Below are 18,368 nucleotides of genomic sequence, written 5' to 3' on the forward strand. Positions count from 1 at the left end.
TAGCCTTTCAGGGCCCATGGTCTGAGGGATTCCAAGTCAGAGAAGAAAGAAAATACTGAAACCAGAATTCTCTCAAGCCATAATCCTTGTGGTCCCCCATGTGTCCTGAGCTGCCAGGCTCTTGAATTTACGAAAGAAATAGAAGGACTTGTCCCTGTTCTGAAGGGCTTGCTGTCTTGTTGAAAGACAAGACATACATGAATAAAACATTAGAGACCCAATATAATAAAGTGCTGAAATTGTGGGGGGAGAGGAGGTAGGCTTTCATAGAGGAAGAGTGCCCAGTTCAGGCCACAGTAGGAGGACTGCAGGAAGACAGTGGGTATGAATTACACCCTGAAGGGATTGGATTAGAAAAAAAGAAAAAGGAAACTAGTAACATGCATTGTATGCTCATTATATCCTAAGAACTATGTTAGGCCATGTTTTATCTTACATTGGTCTCATTATAGTCTTACGAAGGGTATCTACAAATCCATGTTTCACAAGTGAGGAAACCAGAACTTGGGTAATGTTATCAAGTATTGTCTTACTGGTTTCAAATATTATCAAGTATAGTCTATATTGCACAACTTCTTTTTTAGAGCTCTCTTTCTGTTTTCATACTTCGTTTTTAGAGAACTACACCAAATTCACCATGATTGAAGACAATAAGGAAAATAAAGACCATTCCTTAGAAAGAGGGAGAGCAACCCTCATTTTTTCCTTGAAGAATGAAGTTGGTGGACTCATAAAAGCACTGAAAATATTCCAGGTAAGCACTCTCCATATTTTTTGCATAGTCATCTTCTCAAATGAGTCTCTAAAATTATATTTAAAATATAAATTACTGTAAATTCTTTGGAGATGGATGGAAGAAATTTCTTAGGCACTTAAGTTTTTAAAATATTGCTCAATTCTAACAAATGGGCAAGGGATACAAACCATTTACAGAAAAGAAGACACAAATGGGAAGAAAGATTCACTTCACGGATTTCAGAGAAGCAGATTTTAATTTTGTTTTAATTAAATAGAATATTAAATTTTTAATATTATTTAATGACATTAGTAATATATTCCATGGTATTTTTAATATAGCAAAATAACAAAGATTCCAAAATTATACTGTTCCCTACTGTAAAAGTTTCAATGCATTTGGAACTTAAATACACCTTTGGTGCAAGCATAAGTTGGCATAACGTGCAGGGAAACAATATGTATTAGGAACCTTAAGATGTTCACGCAGTTTGACCCAGATATTCCACTTCCATAAATCCATCTTTTAATTTTTTTTTTTTTTTGAGAGAAACATGCATGCATGAGCTTGGGGTGGGGTGCAGTGAGGGGAGAGAATCTTAAGCAGGCTCCATACTCAGTGCTCAGCATGAAGCCCTATGCAGGGCTTGAGCTCATGACCCTGAGATCATGACCTGAGACAAAATCAAGAGCTGGAGGTTTATCTAACTGAGCCACCCAGGTGCCCCCCCCGGTCGATAAATCCGTCCTAAGAAAACAGGGTATCTACAAATACATGTGTTCACAAGTGAGGAAACCAGAACTTGGGTAATGTTATCAAGTATTGTCTTACTGGTTTCAAATTTGGATTAATTGCTTTTGGGGTGTTGAGTTGTATCGGTTGTTTATATACACTGGATACTACTCTTTATCATATACATCATTTGCAAGTATCATCTCCCATTCAGTAAGTTGCCTTTCAGGTTTGTTGGTTGTTTCCTTTGCTGTGCAGAAGCTTTTTATTTTGATGTAGTCCCAACAGTTTTCCCAACATCCCTGATACGCTTTTTTCTTGTTGGTTCATGTTCCTAATAATTCTTACTTCATCTCTACCCTTGCATCTACAGTTCTTCCTGTTTGGAATCCTCCTTCTGCCCTTCTGTCTTCCTACTCTATCTATTCTTTAAGACTCATCTCAGTTCCTGTGTGCTTCATGAAAATGTCTACTTTCTCTGGCTCATAATGCTTTTTCCCAGAACATCTTCTGCACCTAAATACTTACTGCTTGTGTTTTCTTTTAGCCTTTCCTGTGGTAGCCAACTAGATTGTAAACTCCTTGTTTGACTTGCTTTTCTTTGTATACTTCACAGTTCTTACCTGGGTACTTAGGTGTTTACCAAGTTAATTCAAATTGAACTGGTTAGTGTTGGAAATCAGCTATTCTAACCTCATTTTTTTTAGATGTTGAGTAATTGGTTCTTATTTTTCATTATTATGCCACTGGTGCTGGTCCTCAGCTATCCAAGTTGGTAAGAGAAGATATCCTCCTCCCACAGGTTTGCACATATTGCACCCAGTTTGGGCTGGCATGGGAAGAGAGCAGAAGAAGCAATCTGCCTCAGCCGGTTACTAAGTTTGTAGCTTAAGAGATTTGAGGTATTAAAGACACTGTTCAAGCTGTTCATCTAATTTTATTAAATGCGTATTCACAAAGGAAACTTTCTTTTCTAAAGGACTAACAATAATATCACTTTTTGAAAACACTTTCATTTGTGATCAATTTTTGTAAGTTTCTTTCTATCTAGGAGAGTTGATGTTTTGATTTGAGGCTGTTCAGTTCTGGAAATTGAGGGCCTTCTAGTAGGTGTTATTTTATTAGTTTCTGGAGGGTATGATAAATTTTTCAAACTTTTTTGAACAGTAATAATATTTAGGGGGAGTTATTTTGTTGTTGGCAGATTAAAAACACCATTTTTCTCTTTTGACTATGATGGCGAGAGTGGAATTGATTTTTAGTGGTAATGAAAGTAATGAGCTCAGCGACTATTACCACTTGAGGCTGCCATATGTATCTTTACTCTCTGCTTTACTCAGGAGAAGCATGTGAACCTGTTACATATCGAGTCTCGAAAATCAAAGAGAAGAAACTCAGAATTTGAGATTTTTGTGGACTGTGATATCAACAGAGAACAATTGAATGACATTTTTCATCTGTTGAAGTCCCATACTAACGTTCTCTCTGTGAATCCACCAGATAATTTTACTGTGAAGGAAGATGGTAAGTTTGAAAAGTGAAAATCCCACTCAGAAGATTAAGTACATAAAGTGTGTCCAATCTTATATTTATCTTGAAGGCATGAACATAAAAATAAAACACTGTCTCCTCAAATTCCTTTGGTACTGAAGGGAGCCCAAAATGTAATTGCTCAAAATACTATAGAACAATTATAATGTAACGTTTTATCAAGTGTGAGAGAAGTGAAAGGGAAACACTGGGTATAAAAAAGAATTCAGAATGGTTGGAAATTGATTAAGTTTTCTCAGTTTCCAAATCATCAAGTGTTTCTTAATTTCACAAACCTTCGATTTACAACTCCTGAGCACTTGGAAATTCCCACAGGGCTTAGCATCTGGCAGATATGAAGTGAGTATTCAAATTTGTTGAGAATATTGACAGTTGCTGACAACTATGATGTGAATACACTCTTTACACAGTCCTCCCTTTCCCCACTCCTACCAAAAGTGAGTGAAAAGCAACAAAGCCTCCTAAAGTTTCAGGTGGCTAAGAACTTCTATTGTGGAAAAAAATCCTTGGGACAAAAGATAAAAGGATAATTGAACCACATTTTGTATATAGTACATAATTTAGAATAATCCCTTAGAACATGCACGATACTGGGGTGTAATCAGGGCTGATATTCATCTGTTATATATTTGTATGGCTGTGTAAGTTATTAAAATAATAATATGCTTCCATTTATGAGTGGCAGATAGCTGTTTCCCCGAGTTCCTTGCATATCCCCACCATGCCTGAAGCCTGTGTGATCCACATGCTACCCTCGGAGTCCCAGGCCTGCTACAAATAACCAAAGGGTTAACAGCTGGTGGGGCAGGAGCCTAGGACTCTGCTCCTGTCTATTTTGAGTGACTCGTGTGCCCCTGTGGTATTTCTGGTTAAATCTACTTGACTATCACTTTTGCGTATGTTAAAAAGAGCATTAGGCTGGAACAAGGTGGATTGAATTCTAGTCCTCTCTCTTCCAACAGAGATGAGTTACCTAGGATAAACTACCTCTCTGGGCTTTGATTATCCCATCTGTAAAATGAAGAGTTTTCTAGGGGCTAAATGGTTCAGTTGATATTTAGGGAATACTGATTTATGTCTGTTGTTTCTATGAAGAAACAAGGATACAGATATATAGCCCTTCCCCTAGAGTCCTTCCCAATCTTTCCTGTAAGATATAAGCAGATCAGTTTCAGAGAATCAGAGCCCCAGGGACAGAGAATTAGCTCCACCTACAGGGTTGGGGAAGGTTCATTTAATTTGGGTCTTGAAGGAGGAAAAGGATATTCTTAGGAAAATAGAAGGATGGTGGGCGGGGGGGGGGGGGGGGGGGGGAGGAGAACAGCAGGTGCAAACGCCCAGAGTTACAGGAGGGCTTGTATCTCAGAGGGACAGTGAGGGGGTGAGAGATCAAAGTGACAAGGGCATCAGTGATCTCTAAGAGCCTTTGCATCAATGAAAAGAAACATTCAAAGTTCTCATTAAATTAGCACCTTATTCTGCTTTTTTAAAAGGATAGTTAGGGGCGCTTGGGTGGCTCAGTGGGTTAAAGCCTCTGCCTTCGGCTCAGGTCATGATCTCAGGGTCCTGGGATTGAGGTCCTGGGATCAAGCCCCGCAACGGGCTCTCCGCTCAGCAGGGAGCCTGCTTCCCTTCCTCTCTCTCTGCCTGCCTCTCTGCCTACTTGGGAGCTCTCTGTCAAATAAGTAAATAAAATCTTAAAAAAAAAAAAAGTATAGTTAATATGTAGCTTAGACAGTTGTGTGTGTGTGTGGTTTTTTTTTTTTTTTTGATACTTTAGGTCCATTACTAAAGTATAGCACTTCTCCAAAGCTTAGGAAGTCAAGGCTCAAAAATTTCTTTGAACTAAAAAGTTTTGAATGAATTTTACTTATTAGAAAAAGGGCAATTTACTTATATAAATTTTGCCTCAAAGTACAAGCTACAATAAAAAAAATTTCATCCACATGTACTTCTGACTTTCTTAATTTCTTCTTTCTTATTGCCTTCAGATCATCTCTTCAACTGTTAGTGGTTTTGTATTTTGCAGGTATGGAAACTGTTCCTTGGTTTCCAAAGAAGGTTTCTGACCTGGACCATTGTGCCAACAGAGTTCTGATGTATGGATCTGAACTGGATGCCGATCATCCTGTAAATATTTTTAATAAATATTTCCATGAAAATAATTTAAAGCAAACTAAAAATTAGGGGAAATTATTATTTTTTTTTTTGGAGAACGTGCTTGTTCTAGAATAAATGGGATCTGGTTTTAATCTGGATTTCGGGAAGTGCCCATAGTTTTCCACATTGGTGGAATCCCAACTAATGTCTGAAGAGCATCTAAATTCATTAGCTCTGAAACACCTGTCCCATGTCTGGCATTCCTATTAATAAGAGCTTCTCTGTAGTAGAATTCTCAAGAATTCTGCTAAAATGAAGACAGTATCTGCAGCAGTTTTTGTTAAAGTGGGTATGGATTATTGGAAATGGGGGGGACAGGTAAGGATAAGGGAGAAATACTTACTACCCACGCTGTCTGGCATGACTGATTTATTAGGCAGTTGATGAACCGGGAAGGTGTTTTTTTGGAAAATTATATGAGACATAGTACAGGCATGAGTTGGAGAATTAGCATGCCCAGAGCATTAGGGTTGCCTATGGAGTCGTGGGGTTCTGGGAAGGTCGAGAAAAAAAAGAGTGCAATTTTGGAGTCGTATGCAGCAGGTCTTGGATCTGCCACTTAGTAGATCTGTTCGTTGGCTGCATATTGCCTTAGAGAGCCCTCAGCTGATCTACCCTTTTTTTTCTATAATAGCGCATTGAGCAATTTATTAATTGCAATTGTATTTGCCCTCAAGGCATCTGCAGTCTAGTTGGAAAATAAAGCACACATCAATAAATAAACATGTGATTAAATTGTGAAAAGTCCTAAATGGAATGAACAGATTGCTTTGAGGTGTTCTTAAGAAGGCAAACACTTCTAGTTGAAGAGATCAGAGAAAGGCAACATTTTAACACAGTCTTAAAGGAGTTTGGGGAGATGGGGAGAAAGGAGAGTTCATTGTAACATGAGCAAAAGGTTCAGAGGTAAGAAAATCCAGAGCATGTTTATGGAGAGGTGGCTAAATAATTTTTTCTGATCTACTACCAAGTGCTACTGATATTTACCTCCTAAGTATTGCTTAAATTTGTTCCTTATTTATCCCATTATCACACCTTTAACTGATCCCTCAGCCTCCAGCTCACCACCTCAAACCCATCCTCCTCATAGTCACCAGAATGATCTAAAACTTCAGTATGATCATTATCCCTTTTCTGCCTAAAACTCACCAACGATACCTAGGTACCCATCTAAGAAAACTGAAAACATATGTTCATACAAAAACTTGTACACAAATTTTCGTAGCGGCTTTATTCATAGTAACAAAAAAGTAGAAACAACCCAGATGTCCATCCACTGATAAACAGATCAGTAAATTGTGATAAGTCCATAAAATGGAATATTAGTGATCATAAATTAACACAAAACACTGAAACATGCATGCTACAACAGGGAGGAACCTTGAAAACTGTGATAATAGAAGAAGCTGGTCACAAAAGACCATATGTTTATGATTCCTTTTATACAAAATATTCAGAATACCCAACTTCATAGGAACAGAAAGTAGATTAATGGTTGCCAGGGGCTGGAGATGAAGGGAATGAGTGTGGTGTTTCTTCTGGGGATAAACATTTTCTGAAATTATAGTGGAAGTGGTTGCACAACACTGTGACTGTACTAAAATCATGACACTGTACACTTTAAAATTTTATGGTGTGTGAATTATATATCAATAAAGCTGTTTTGTTTTGTTTTTTGAAAAATCACCAATGGCTTCCCATCACCCAAAGACTGAAATCCAAGCTGTTTCAGACCCTGACTAGCAGACCTCAAACTAGTCTGCGCCAGGCTCCACCTCCTTCTCCAAGCTCCAGCTCACATTTCCTCAGTCACAGCTTGCTGTTTTTCATTGCTGCACTGACATTGATGCTATCCTTTCTGTCCTTTCCCACCCAACTGTCCCCACTCCTTTTCTGAGACTTAGCTTAGGAGTCACTGTTGGGAAACCTTTCCTGACCACCCCTACTCTCTTTCACATACGCTGGATTAGGAGTTTCTCTTTTGAGTTCAGTGGCATTTTGGGCATATCTCTAAATTAGCATATTTAGCTAGCATATTGTTAGCATATTGTTTCATAATAATTGGTTGATGTAAACTCCCTGAAGACCCACGTTGTGCTTTGCTCCTATTTGTTTCTCTGGATTTTAGCACAAAGCCAAGTGCATAGGAAGGGCTTGTAAATTTGTGTTAAAGAGATGAGTCTCATTCTCCCCTTTCAAGGGTCTTCCCCTTCTTTCCTGTTTTGCATTATTGGCTGTTTTCTCCTGGGCTTTGCTTTTTGAAGTCTTATTTTTTCTGTTTTTTAAAAAACATTTTCTAGGTATAAATTCTAATGTTACTATTTTATCTTTTAATTATTATTGTTTGCTTTAGCAAATATGAATATGCTTGCATTTTGTGATGAAATCTAAAGCTAGATTTAGTTGTCATGACTCCATGTATTATTAGTTACCATTTTATTATTAATTACGATTACAGGAAAATATAACTAAAGATGTGGTCAAACGATTAAGAAAAAAACCCCTCACATTTGAAAAAGAGTTGTGTGTTTAATTAGGATGATGCTTTTCTTATTCCTCAAAACATTTTATTTTTGTAGCCACTATAAGATTTTTTGTATCTTTGTATCTATAGTATCTTTTATTTAGTAGCCATTATAGTATTAAGCTTTCATATAACATTGCCTTTTTTATTAACTTATTTTATTGGAAATTGATTAGTTAATATTTAGTGTATCATTAGTTTCAGATATTCAGAGTTCAGTAATTCATCAGTTGCATATAACAACCAGTGATCGTTACATCACATGCCCTCCTTAATGCCCAGCACCCACTTACCCCATCCCCCTCACCCGTAAGATTGCCTTTAAAATAAAAATAATCATACATTTCTAAACAGTGCTTGCTCAAAATTACAATTATGTAGTCCTTTAATATCATAACTTGAGTAATAATGAAATGTTCCCTAAATATCATTAGTCAACATTTTAAAATATGGATATTTTAAAACTTTTCTTTAATTATCAGGGCTTCAAAGACAATGTTTATCGTAAAAGACGGAAATATTTTGCAGACTTGGCTATGAACTATAAACAGTAAGTATATTATAAAAATAACTTACTCAATTTTGAAATAAAAAATGAATAGAGTAGATTATGCTCACTTAGTAAATAAAAGATAAGTGCTGTTGTTTACTGAATGCTAATTCAAAATAACTCTGTATGTCTCACTAGTGGAGACCCCATTCCCAAAGTTGAATTCACTGAGGAGGAGATTAAGACCTGGGGAACTGTGTTCCGAGAGCTCAACAAACTTTACCCAACCCATGCCTGCAGAGAGTATCTCAAAAACTTACCTTTGCTTTCTAAATATTGTGGATACCGGGAAGATAATATCCCACAATTGGAAGATGTCTCAAACTTTTTAAAAGGTAATATGCTTAATTTTTTGTAAGGGGTATGTTGAGTTCTGTTGTGATCATTACAGAATTTTTAATAGAGGAATAAAAAGTTCAAGTATATGGGAGGTCAGAATTTTCCTTACTGTGTCCTGGAGTATTGGACCCAGTATTGGGCATCCCATTTGAAGAGGGACAGTTATAATCTGGAGCAACTGTAGAGGAAAGGGAGCAGAATTATAAGGGGCTTGGAAAATGTATTATATAAATAAAGTCTGAAGGACTCTTAAGATGTTTAACCTGGAGATACAGGGGACATTATAGCTTTATTTAAATACTAGCTGATCATCTTATGTAATAGAGGGAATACTATGTGACCCTAAAGTAAATGACAGTTGAATAGAAACTGCAAGCTTTTAGCTCAAAATAGAGAAGACCTTGTTAAATGAGCCATTTGAAAATAGAACAGGCTCATGAGGCACCCCTGGAGGTTTTCATGCAAAAGTTCTACACCCACTTATCAGCGATGAGGTAGAGGACACTCAGGCTCCTTGGAGAAGACTGGAGTAAATGGTCTCCAAAACTCCTTTCTACCCTAAGACTCCATCATTTCCCCAAGGAAGAAGATGTGCTAGTAGAAGCATCAACAAAGAAGCACCAACAGTTTTTTTCCTTTTAGTTCTTCCTGCTTATTTGGCTCAGGCTTCCTTATTTTTTCTAGCTAGTACAGGAAGTAAGATGATCAGTGATCTCCAGGGTTTACAATATATAAGAAAAATAAATATCCCCTTTGATCTCAGCAGACTAGAACCTTAGGGAACAAATAGAAGTTATGTTTTTCACTCAAAGGGAGTTTAGTTTATTTCTATTGTGGTCTGAAATTCCTATCTTTGAATTTCTTACATAGATCATCGTAAAAACCTATATATCTATTCGACTCCATAATTCTTGTTAGTCAACCACTATGCACAAAACTAAGAAAAACTAAGCAGGAAAAATGCACTATTGCATAGGAGAAGAACTCCTATAAATGGTTCCTATAAAGACGAGATTTAAAAAAAAAAAAAAGAGTGATTAGGATGACAGAGAACCGACACACATGACCTCACACATGGGTCTGACAATGATGGGCAAGCATATGCTGTAGAAGGTATCACATTAAATTTGCTTGAGATTTGGAGGAAATATTTTGTTAGGGATAGAAAATGGAAAGCTGTTCACTTGGGGTCTGGAGCGTGAGCTGGCTGCTGAACAGGTTGCTAAAGGTGTTTCAAGGGAAATTGTCAAAGAAGGAAACCCAAACCTAAATGATTGTTCAAACAAAACACTGGTTAGAAGGTGCTCTTTACGCTATCAAATATGGTGGCCCCTAGATGCATGTGGTTGTTTAAATAATTCACATTAAGGTAAATCACAATGTTAGTTTCCTAGCCACAGTAGCCACATTTCAAGTGCTTAATAGCCCCGTGTGGTTAGTGGCTACCCTACTGGCTAGCCTAGCTGTAGAGCATTTCCATTATTGTGGAGAGTTCTATTGGACTATGAAGTCCACCCATCCGAGTGGGGAATCCGAGTACAAAAGGAACCAGGTGGAAGTGGAAGAGCAGAGGGCGAGGGTTTGAAATGAATGGTGGGTGTTGAGCTTATTCCCTGAGTCACTGCTGCCCTACTGGCTGGCCCCTTCTACGGAGGGCAAGCAGCCGTAGCTGTTGGGGAATCAAAGAGCACCATCCAATTTAGATAAAATATACTTTGCAAGAGGAAGTCCTGGCTAAAAGTGATATAGCTTAAAAAGTGGTTCTGATCTAAATTAATAGGTCTTGTTGTTGTTTTGGGGTTGGTTTTTTTTTTTTTTAAGTTTAAAAATTTTTTTTTTTGAAGGAAGTAAGATTGTCTAGGAGATATCCTAAATCCTTTAGGGAGACAGTGAGGTATAATATAAGGAGACCTGGGCTCTCATTCTAAGCTTATCATTTACGGTGTGACTTTGGGCACATTATTGAGTCTCTGAGCCTCAGTTTAATAGTCGTCACAATGAGGAGAGTAAACTTCAACTCAAATTATAAACATGAAAGGAGATGTGATATGTAAGGTCTAATGCATTGCCTGACCCACTGTAAGCGCTTGAAAATTATTACTTCTGCATAGTACACACATGTACGTTTAGTTTCCATATTTTCCCTCAAAGTGCTACTGGGTGCCACTGGCAGAATTAAAATATTGCAGAAAATGGCCTGTTGGGGTGAAGATTTTCTTCATTTTCTCCTTTGCTCTGCAGAGCGCACTGGTTTTTCCATCCGTCCTGTGGCTGGTTACCTGTCACCAAGAGATTTCTTATCAGGTTTAGCTTTCCGGGTTTTCCACTGCACACAGTACGTGAGACACAGTTCCGACCCTCTCTATACCCCAGAGCCGTGAGTACTTCTGTTTAGTATTAGTTCATCAAATAGTTACTTGTCATGATGGTACTACCTTCAGGAGTCTGGTATGACAATTAAATGAATGAACACGTGTAAAAAATTTGGAACAGTGCCTGGCACATAATACACGCTCCATGGTCTATGTATGTTAGCCGTATCAGTACTATTTTTATTGACAGCCTGTTACCTGTTAGGTGCCCAGTGCTAGCCTAAGCATAGGGAGTATAAAAATATCAGACAAAAGTTTCTGCTTTCATAGAATTTATATTCCAGTGGGGATAGAGATAATAAACAAGGAAATATATATAAATATAATAAATATATAATATATGTAAATTTATATATGTGTAAATATATATATATTTAAAGATTTTATTTATTTATTTGACAGACAGAGATCACAAGTAGGCAGAGAGGCAGGCAGAGAGAGGTGGGGGGAAGCCGGCTCCTTGCTGAGCAGAGAGCCCGATGCGGGGCTCGATTCCAGGACCCTGAGATCATGACCTGAGCCGAAGGCAGAGGCTTTAACCCACCCAGCCGCCCCTGTAAATATATATATTTAATATCACCAATCAATGGTGTTAAGTGCCACTGAGAAAAGTAAAGCAGAGAAAGGGGAATGTGGCGGATGTGTGGAGTGTTCCTATTTTGAAAAGCGTGATCAGACAAGGACTCACTGAGAAGGGGACATTTATACAGAGACCTGATTTGGTTGGGGTGTGGGACAGACATGTCTATGGGTATCTTATGTGTATATGTTTGTAAGTGGCCTAAGTTTTGAACCGAAATAGTTTCTTCAGTAAATTATTAGTGTCTTTCGTGGTCCACTTGCAAAGTAATACCACCCGAATCAAAGTAAGATCAGATTTTGGTTTGATTGAGTTGTTGACCGTGGTTTATATGTGACATGAGCATCACAGAGTGTCGAACTTGTACCTCTTTTTCAGAGATACTTGCCATGAGCTCTTAGGTCACGTACCCCTTTTGGCTGAACCTAGTTTTGCTCAGTTCTCCCAAGAAATTGGCCTGGCTTCCCTTGGAGCTTCAGAGGAGTCTGTTCAAAAACTGGCAACGGTATAAATTGGAAAATAGCTGTGGAGATCAGTAATTCTTATTGGGTTTGGGCTGGGAGTGTCAGTTTAAAAGGACGTATTTAAGGTGACTGTTAGACAGTTTGTCTTTGCTCATATTTAATTTAATTTAAATAATTTCAATAGCAGTAAAGGAGGATTTGAAATTTTAAGATTCATCGAAAGGAGACATGGGCTTTAAAAAAAGGCAGAGAAAACTGGAGTTCAATCATGTTAATTGTTTGTAGATCTTTTTTTAGTAAAAATGATGAGTCCTCCGAAAATGATGTTAAAGATGCTTTTGAGCCTCTGTGCTGGAAATACAAAGATGAGTAAGATCTGGTTCCTGCCTTCAAGGAGTTTATGTACAACTTAAGGAGACAGTCGTTTTAGAATGGGATAAACTCTACAGAGAAGTTCAGGAAGAGTATTCTGGGAGGGCAGAGAATGGCTTGGGGAAGGTTTCATGGAAGAGGAATGTCTGGACTAGCCTAGGGAGGGTGAGTCATGTTTTCACCTACCAAGAAAGGAAGGAAGAGGATCTTAGGATAACAGCACCCAAGGGAAGACAAGGAGGTGCTTGGTGTATCTGGGGGAAATGACAAGAAGCTGGAACAGAGTGTGATAGGGTGGGGGACGTAGTATGAAAAAGGCTAGATGATTAGAACAGTGCTTCTCAAATTGTGGTTTTGGGGACCCCCTGGTGTTCCTGAAACACTTGGACGGGGTCCTTGAGTGAAATATACACTCAGGGTGCAAAGTGGATTTCAATATAAGAGCTAGAGTTCATTGATACGGTTTCAGATTCCACACTGCAGCTGAACTCTAAAAAATTAGCACTTGTTGAGTTTTGATGTAGTGTCAAAGAATATCCACAGTTATCGGAAAAGGCTATTAGAATCCATAGCCTTCTTCCAACTGCTTATCTGTGTGAGGCTGAGTTTTCTTCATAGCCTTTAACTGAAACAACATAGGGCAACAGGTTAAATATAGAAGCAGATATGAGAATCCATCTCGTTTTTCTAGCCAGACATTCAATAACATCTAGACAGACATTTAAAAAGATTGAGAACAATGTAAAACAATACTTCTTTCCTGACCCTTTTTAAAATGTTGTGCAATAGAGTTACTTTGCATTAAATTGGTATGTTATCATAAAATGGTTTATTACATTTTAAAATTAATTAGTAGACATGTAAATGTTTTCAGTTTTAACTTTTACTATAATAAATTTAGTGAGCTGTAATCCACATAAACAAAAGGTCCTTCGGGTCCTGATTAATTTTTAAGAATATGCAAGAGTCCTGGGAACAGCAGTTTGAGAAGTGCTGGTTTAGAATGAGGCCAGGTTGTAGAAATACTTGGGAACCGGTCTAGGGATCTTGAACTTCTTTCCAGGGCACTGTGGGTTGGTGACTAATAGTTGCTGTTTGTTTTAAATTGAGTTATTCAGGCTGTGAAAGTAATATCAATGTCCTTTTGCAGTGCTACTTTTTCACTGTGGAGTTTGGTCTCTGTAAGCAAGATGGGCAGCTGCGAGTCTTTGGTGCTGGATTACTTTCTTCTATCAGTGAACTTAAGGTAAAAGTCATAAATCTCTCCACATAGCCATGTTCACGTGCTATAATTGATACGACCGTAAAGAGTTTTTGGATTTAAACAAGTGCATACTATGGAAAATACTTGGGGTGGCAGCAAAGACAATTTTCTCTATTTCCTAGGTTTATAGAGATACCCTATTTTTCCTTTTTTACTTATATGTGGAATTTTTTTTAAAAAGAGCTTATTTATTTATTTGACAGAGAGAAAGTAAGAGCAGGAACACAAGCGGGGGCAGTAGGAGAGGGAGAAGCCGGCCTCCTGCCAAGCAGGGAGGCCGATGCAGAACTTGATCCCAGGACCCCAGGATCATGACCTGAGCCGAAGGCAGACGCTTAATGACTGAGGCACCCAGGCACCCCCTTATATGTGGAATTTAATTACTTAATTCATTTTTCTCTTTTTTGAGCATAGTTGACACACTATAGACATGTTATTTATTTATTTGAAGGTTTATTTATTTATTTTGGAGAAAGAAAGTACCTAAGCAGGGGGAAGGGCAGAGGCAGAGAGAGAATTCCCAATGCAGACTCCCTGCTGAGTGCAGAACCTTATACGGGGCTTGACCCCAGGACCCTGAGATCATGACCTGAGCCAAAGCCAAGAGCTGGGCGCTTAACCAACTGAGCCACCCAGGTATATGTGTATATATATATATATTTTTTTTTTAAAGCATTTTAAAGCTTTTGCTTACAAAGTTTTGCTGTTCCCTCACCATCTTTAGTGTGCAAGCCATAACTTTTCCTAAATTCTATGGAATTCTTTGAGAATTATTATTTACCCAATAAAGGAATGATCTTACGTTTGCTGAATGATGGGTTGTGTGTGAAATACTGCTCATGGTACTTCTTGCTCTCAGGAGTCTACCGCCTGATGGCGGGTACAAGTCACATACAGAAATAACTAGTGCAGGCTAGGAAGTTGGTGTCATAATGCAGGAATATACATGAAGATCGTCAGGTGCCTCTTACCTGAAAAGAGTGTTAGAACAAAGTCATGGAGATAATCTTGGGGCATTTATGGGGAATAGCAAGCCATTTGTTTTGCTGGAATATATTGTGGGTCAAATAATGCTGTAGGAAATAACTTTGGAATTATAGGTTGGGCCATTACATCAGTGCCCTCAGCTGTGTGATGATTCTGGTAGTGATGTTTGGGATGTGATCCATGAAGATAAACAGTATTCTTTGATTCGCTGACTCTCTGTCTTCTAGCATTCACTTTCTGGACATGCCAAAGTAAAGCCCTTTGATCCCAAGATTACCTGCAAACAGGAGTGTCTCATCACAACTTTTCAGGATGTCTACTTTGTATCTGAAAGCTTTGAAGATGCAAAGGAGAAGATGAGGTAAGGTATATCTTCCCCATGACTTTACTCGCCTCTGCAAAAGATAGGTCCAGTGATGGTAACAAATCACAGAAGTAAGTGGGCTGGATAGTTAGAAGCCGACGAGGTAACGTCTGCCTCTGATGTAGCTCCCTTTCACAAACAAATATTTAGAGTATGTTGTTTATGGTGATGTTTGGTGATTACATATATGAATTGGATACATTGAGAAACTGGTTTCTTCCCATCAGAGTTTATAATCTATTAGGAAAAATAAACTACATGCAAATTACTATATCATAACATAGAAAGCCTTAGAGAGATACTGATGAAACTTTGTTTTCCATTTTATTCAGGAGCAATTTATTCTAGATGGGGGAACAGGGAAGGCTTAATGGCATCTGAGAAAGCACTTGAAGGATGAATAGGATTTAGATATGCGAAGTTTTAGGCTAAGGGAGAGCATGAAACAAGTAAGGGAGGTGGAAAAATATGAGTGTGATGCAATGAAGCTATGCTTTAACTATTTTTTAAAAGAGATTTTATTTATTTATTTGACAGAGAGACAGCAAGAGAGGGAACACAAGCAGGGGGAGTGAGAGAGGGAGAAACAAGCTTCCTGCTGAGCAGGGAGTCTGATGCAGGGCTCGATCTCAGGACCCTGGGATCATGACCTGAGCTGAAAACAGACACTAAATGACTGAGCTACCCAGGTGTCCCATGCCTTAACCACTTTTTTTTAAAAAATGATTTTATCTATCTATCTATCTATCTATCTATCAATCATCTATCTATCTATTTATAGAGCACAAGTCAGGGGAGGAGGAAAGGGAGAGGGAGAGAGAGAATCTCAAGCAAACTCTGCAATGAGCATGGAGACAGACACGGGGCTTGATCTCAACATCCTGAGATCGTGACCTGAGCTGAAATGAAGACTCAGATGCTCAACCAACTGAGCCACCCAGGCGCCCCACTATGCTTTAATTATTAATCAGCTACATGTGTTGTTAAGAAAGAAAGACACTGGAGACAGAGAAACTACTCAGGAGATTTTTGTAATACTTCAGATGAAAATAAGAGGCTGGGCCAAGCCAGAGGTAGTAAGAAAGGAAGGACTAGAGAAGGAGAATCAACAAAATATTTGGTGGAAGGGGTATCAGATCACATTGTGAGATCATTGTGGGAAGATGGGGTTGAAGACATGTTCCTTGTTTTCCAGAGATTTTCTGATACTTGGGGAGTTAGGCCAGACCCAGAGCCAAATAACAATACCAGCAGGGCTCCCTCTATCTCATATGGTCTCTTTGTGCAGACTCAAAGAAGTGGTCCCTCCTGGGTAGACCAGGTGGATTGCAAGCTGCTTTTCAGCCCTTATTCATGCACAGTTGTCCTCAGCTGTGTTCCTAGGGATCTGGAACACAATTGTTTTGGGGAGTGCCAAATGAGAGGTTCAAATGTTGACTTGATGAAGAGGGCAGGACTCAAATGCATGAAGAAAGGGTAGAAGTTAGGTCATTTGAGAGAAAGCTAGAGGAAAACATTCTAAACAGAAAGAATGTCCATGTGCAGGAGGCAGGACTGCTCTTGGGGTGTGTGAGTGTGTGTGTGTGTGTGTGTGTGTGTGTGTGTGTAGTTAGGAAAATCACAGCTGAGGGGTGTTACTAGGTGGTCAAGTGCGCCGTTGTCTCCTGATCAAGCTACTGTAGTTGGTCTCCTTACTGTAGCCAAGAAATGTATAAAGTATAAATCATTAATAAAGTCACCCACAGGATCTTTCCCTAGCAATGCAGGCGTGGATGTGTCTATGACAGCTTTAGGTTTCGTATCTGTGTAGGATTCCAGGGGATCTCTGCACATGCTGTGTAGGGAAGCAGGTCAGATTTGTTGTGTGAGCAACTGATAAAGATTCATCTGTGGCCTAGGGTGTGCAATAGGTTTGCTGTTGCTCATTCAGTTTTCATCCTCTGCTTCCTGGAAATTGATTGCCTCTTATTTGATTTCTTAAATAGAGAATTTACCAAAACAATTACGCGTCCATTTGGAGTGAAGTATAATCCATACACACGGAGTGTTCAGATCTTGAAAGACACCAAGAGCATAACCAGCGCCATGAATGAGCTGCAGCATGATCTCGATGTTGTCAGCGATGCCCTTGCAAAGGTCAGCAGACAGCCGATCATCTGATCCTGAGAGGGTCTGAGCGCCAATTCCGAGGCCTGTGGGCCAGCTCCTGCTTTTCTTGAAGACCTGCTTGTGGAGGGACAGCAGCCAAATGATATTCTCTACCCCTATTCCTTAATCTGTTCTTCAAAAATTTCTCCCTGAATACTCTATACCACTACCTACTATTTTGGGGGGATAACAGCTTTAGTGGAATATGATTCATATACATTACAATTCACTGACCACTCAGAGAATTTTCTTCATCCCAGAGATAGATCTCATACGAGCTTGATTCTCTTTTCTCTAATACTTCTTGAATAAAATGACCTTTACAATCACTTAAAATACCTGGATGGGTATTATGGACCTGACCCATACTGCTACCTAAGATCCTCTTACTTCTAAAGTATCTTACTTATCTTTGGCTTTGTGCCAAGCTTGATCACATTCACAGCCCTAAATTTAATAGGAGACCAGCTTTCTCCACTTCTAGTGTGGGCAGGAGTATAGAGGTCTTTGTATGTGAAGCCTACCTTGTAAAGAGGAAGTAGTCTAGTTTCCAAGTGTGGTATCTTGTAGGGAAGTATGAGTAGCCAAGTCTGGAAAGGTTGATTGGGGTATAATCGTCAAGAGCAGGCTGATAATTTGGGACTTTATTCAGTAGGGAGCTAGGGAGTCCCTTCCCAAGCGACCATCCTCCTTGAGTGAGACCCTTTGCTTTCTAAGGCACTGCATGAGGCTGGTTTTGTTTTAGATGATCTCTTCTACTCATGGGGCCAAAGGGAACTTCGGGGGACCACATGCAAGGCCCTATACTCACACATGCAGGGTATTATGATGGGATTTGTCCTCAGGTTAGCAGAAGACGTCATTGTCAAATGGAGAGCTCAAACTGAGACAGATGAAAGAAACACAAAGTTAAGGTTGGGAAAGCAATACTGAGCACTTCATTTCCAAGGTATAGGTGAGGTCATGAATATGGAGGCAAAGTATAGGGGTAGAGAGTGGGGAAACGGGTTAGGAAATGGGGTGTAAGAAAATTCAAGACCATTTTAGGTCTGACACCAATAATGCGAGGGTGGCAAGGACTGGTTTTTATGTGCTGTTAGGTATGTAGGACAGGGATTGGGCCTGTTAGAAGAGGATGAAGCTGGACTCATGAATACATGCTGTATCTTTTTCATTTGTTCCTTTTCTCCTCCCTCAGTTCCCCTCAGGTTTCTGTCTTTGGCCC

At 39.0% G+C, this 18,368-nt stretch overlaps 1 protein-coding gene across 1 annotated transcript; it reads left to right on the plus strand.

Annotated features, from left to right (window-relative positions):
* Positions 1-637: 637 nt before the first annotated feature.
* On the plus strand, positions 638-17,155 carry TPH1 (tryptophan hydroxylase 1; the record flags this gene model as incomplete). The annotated part of the gene is made up of 10 exons (XM_080815195.1): positions 638-754; positions 2,809-2,992; positions 5,049-5,149; positions 8,186-8,253; positions 8,392-8,588; positions 10,834-10,969; positions 11,923-12,049; positions 13,531-13,626; positions 14,859-14,992; positions 16,981-17,155. 10 exons carry the CDS (start codon positions 638-640, stop codon positions 17,153-17,155), a joined length of 1,335 nt encoding a protein of 444 aa, XP_080671321.1.
* Positions 17,156-18,368: the final 1,213 nt, after the last annotated feature.

The sequence above is a fragment of the Martes martes genome, assembly GCF_963455335.1.
Source record: "Martes martes genome assembly, chromosome: 10".
Taxonomy (NCBI): Eukaryota; Metazoa; Chordata; class Mammalia; order Carnivora; family Mustelidae; genus Martes; species Martes martes.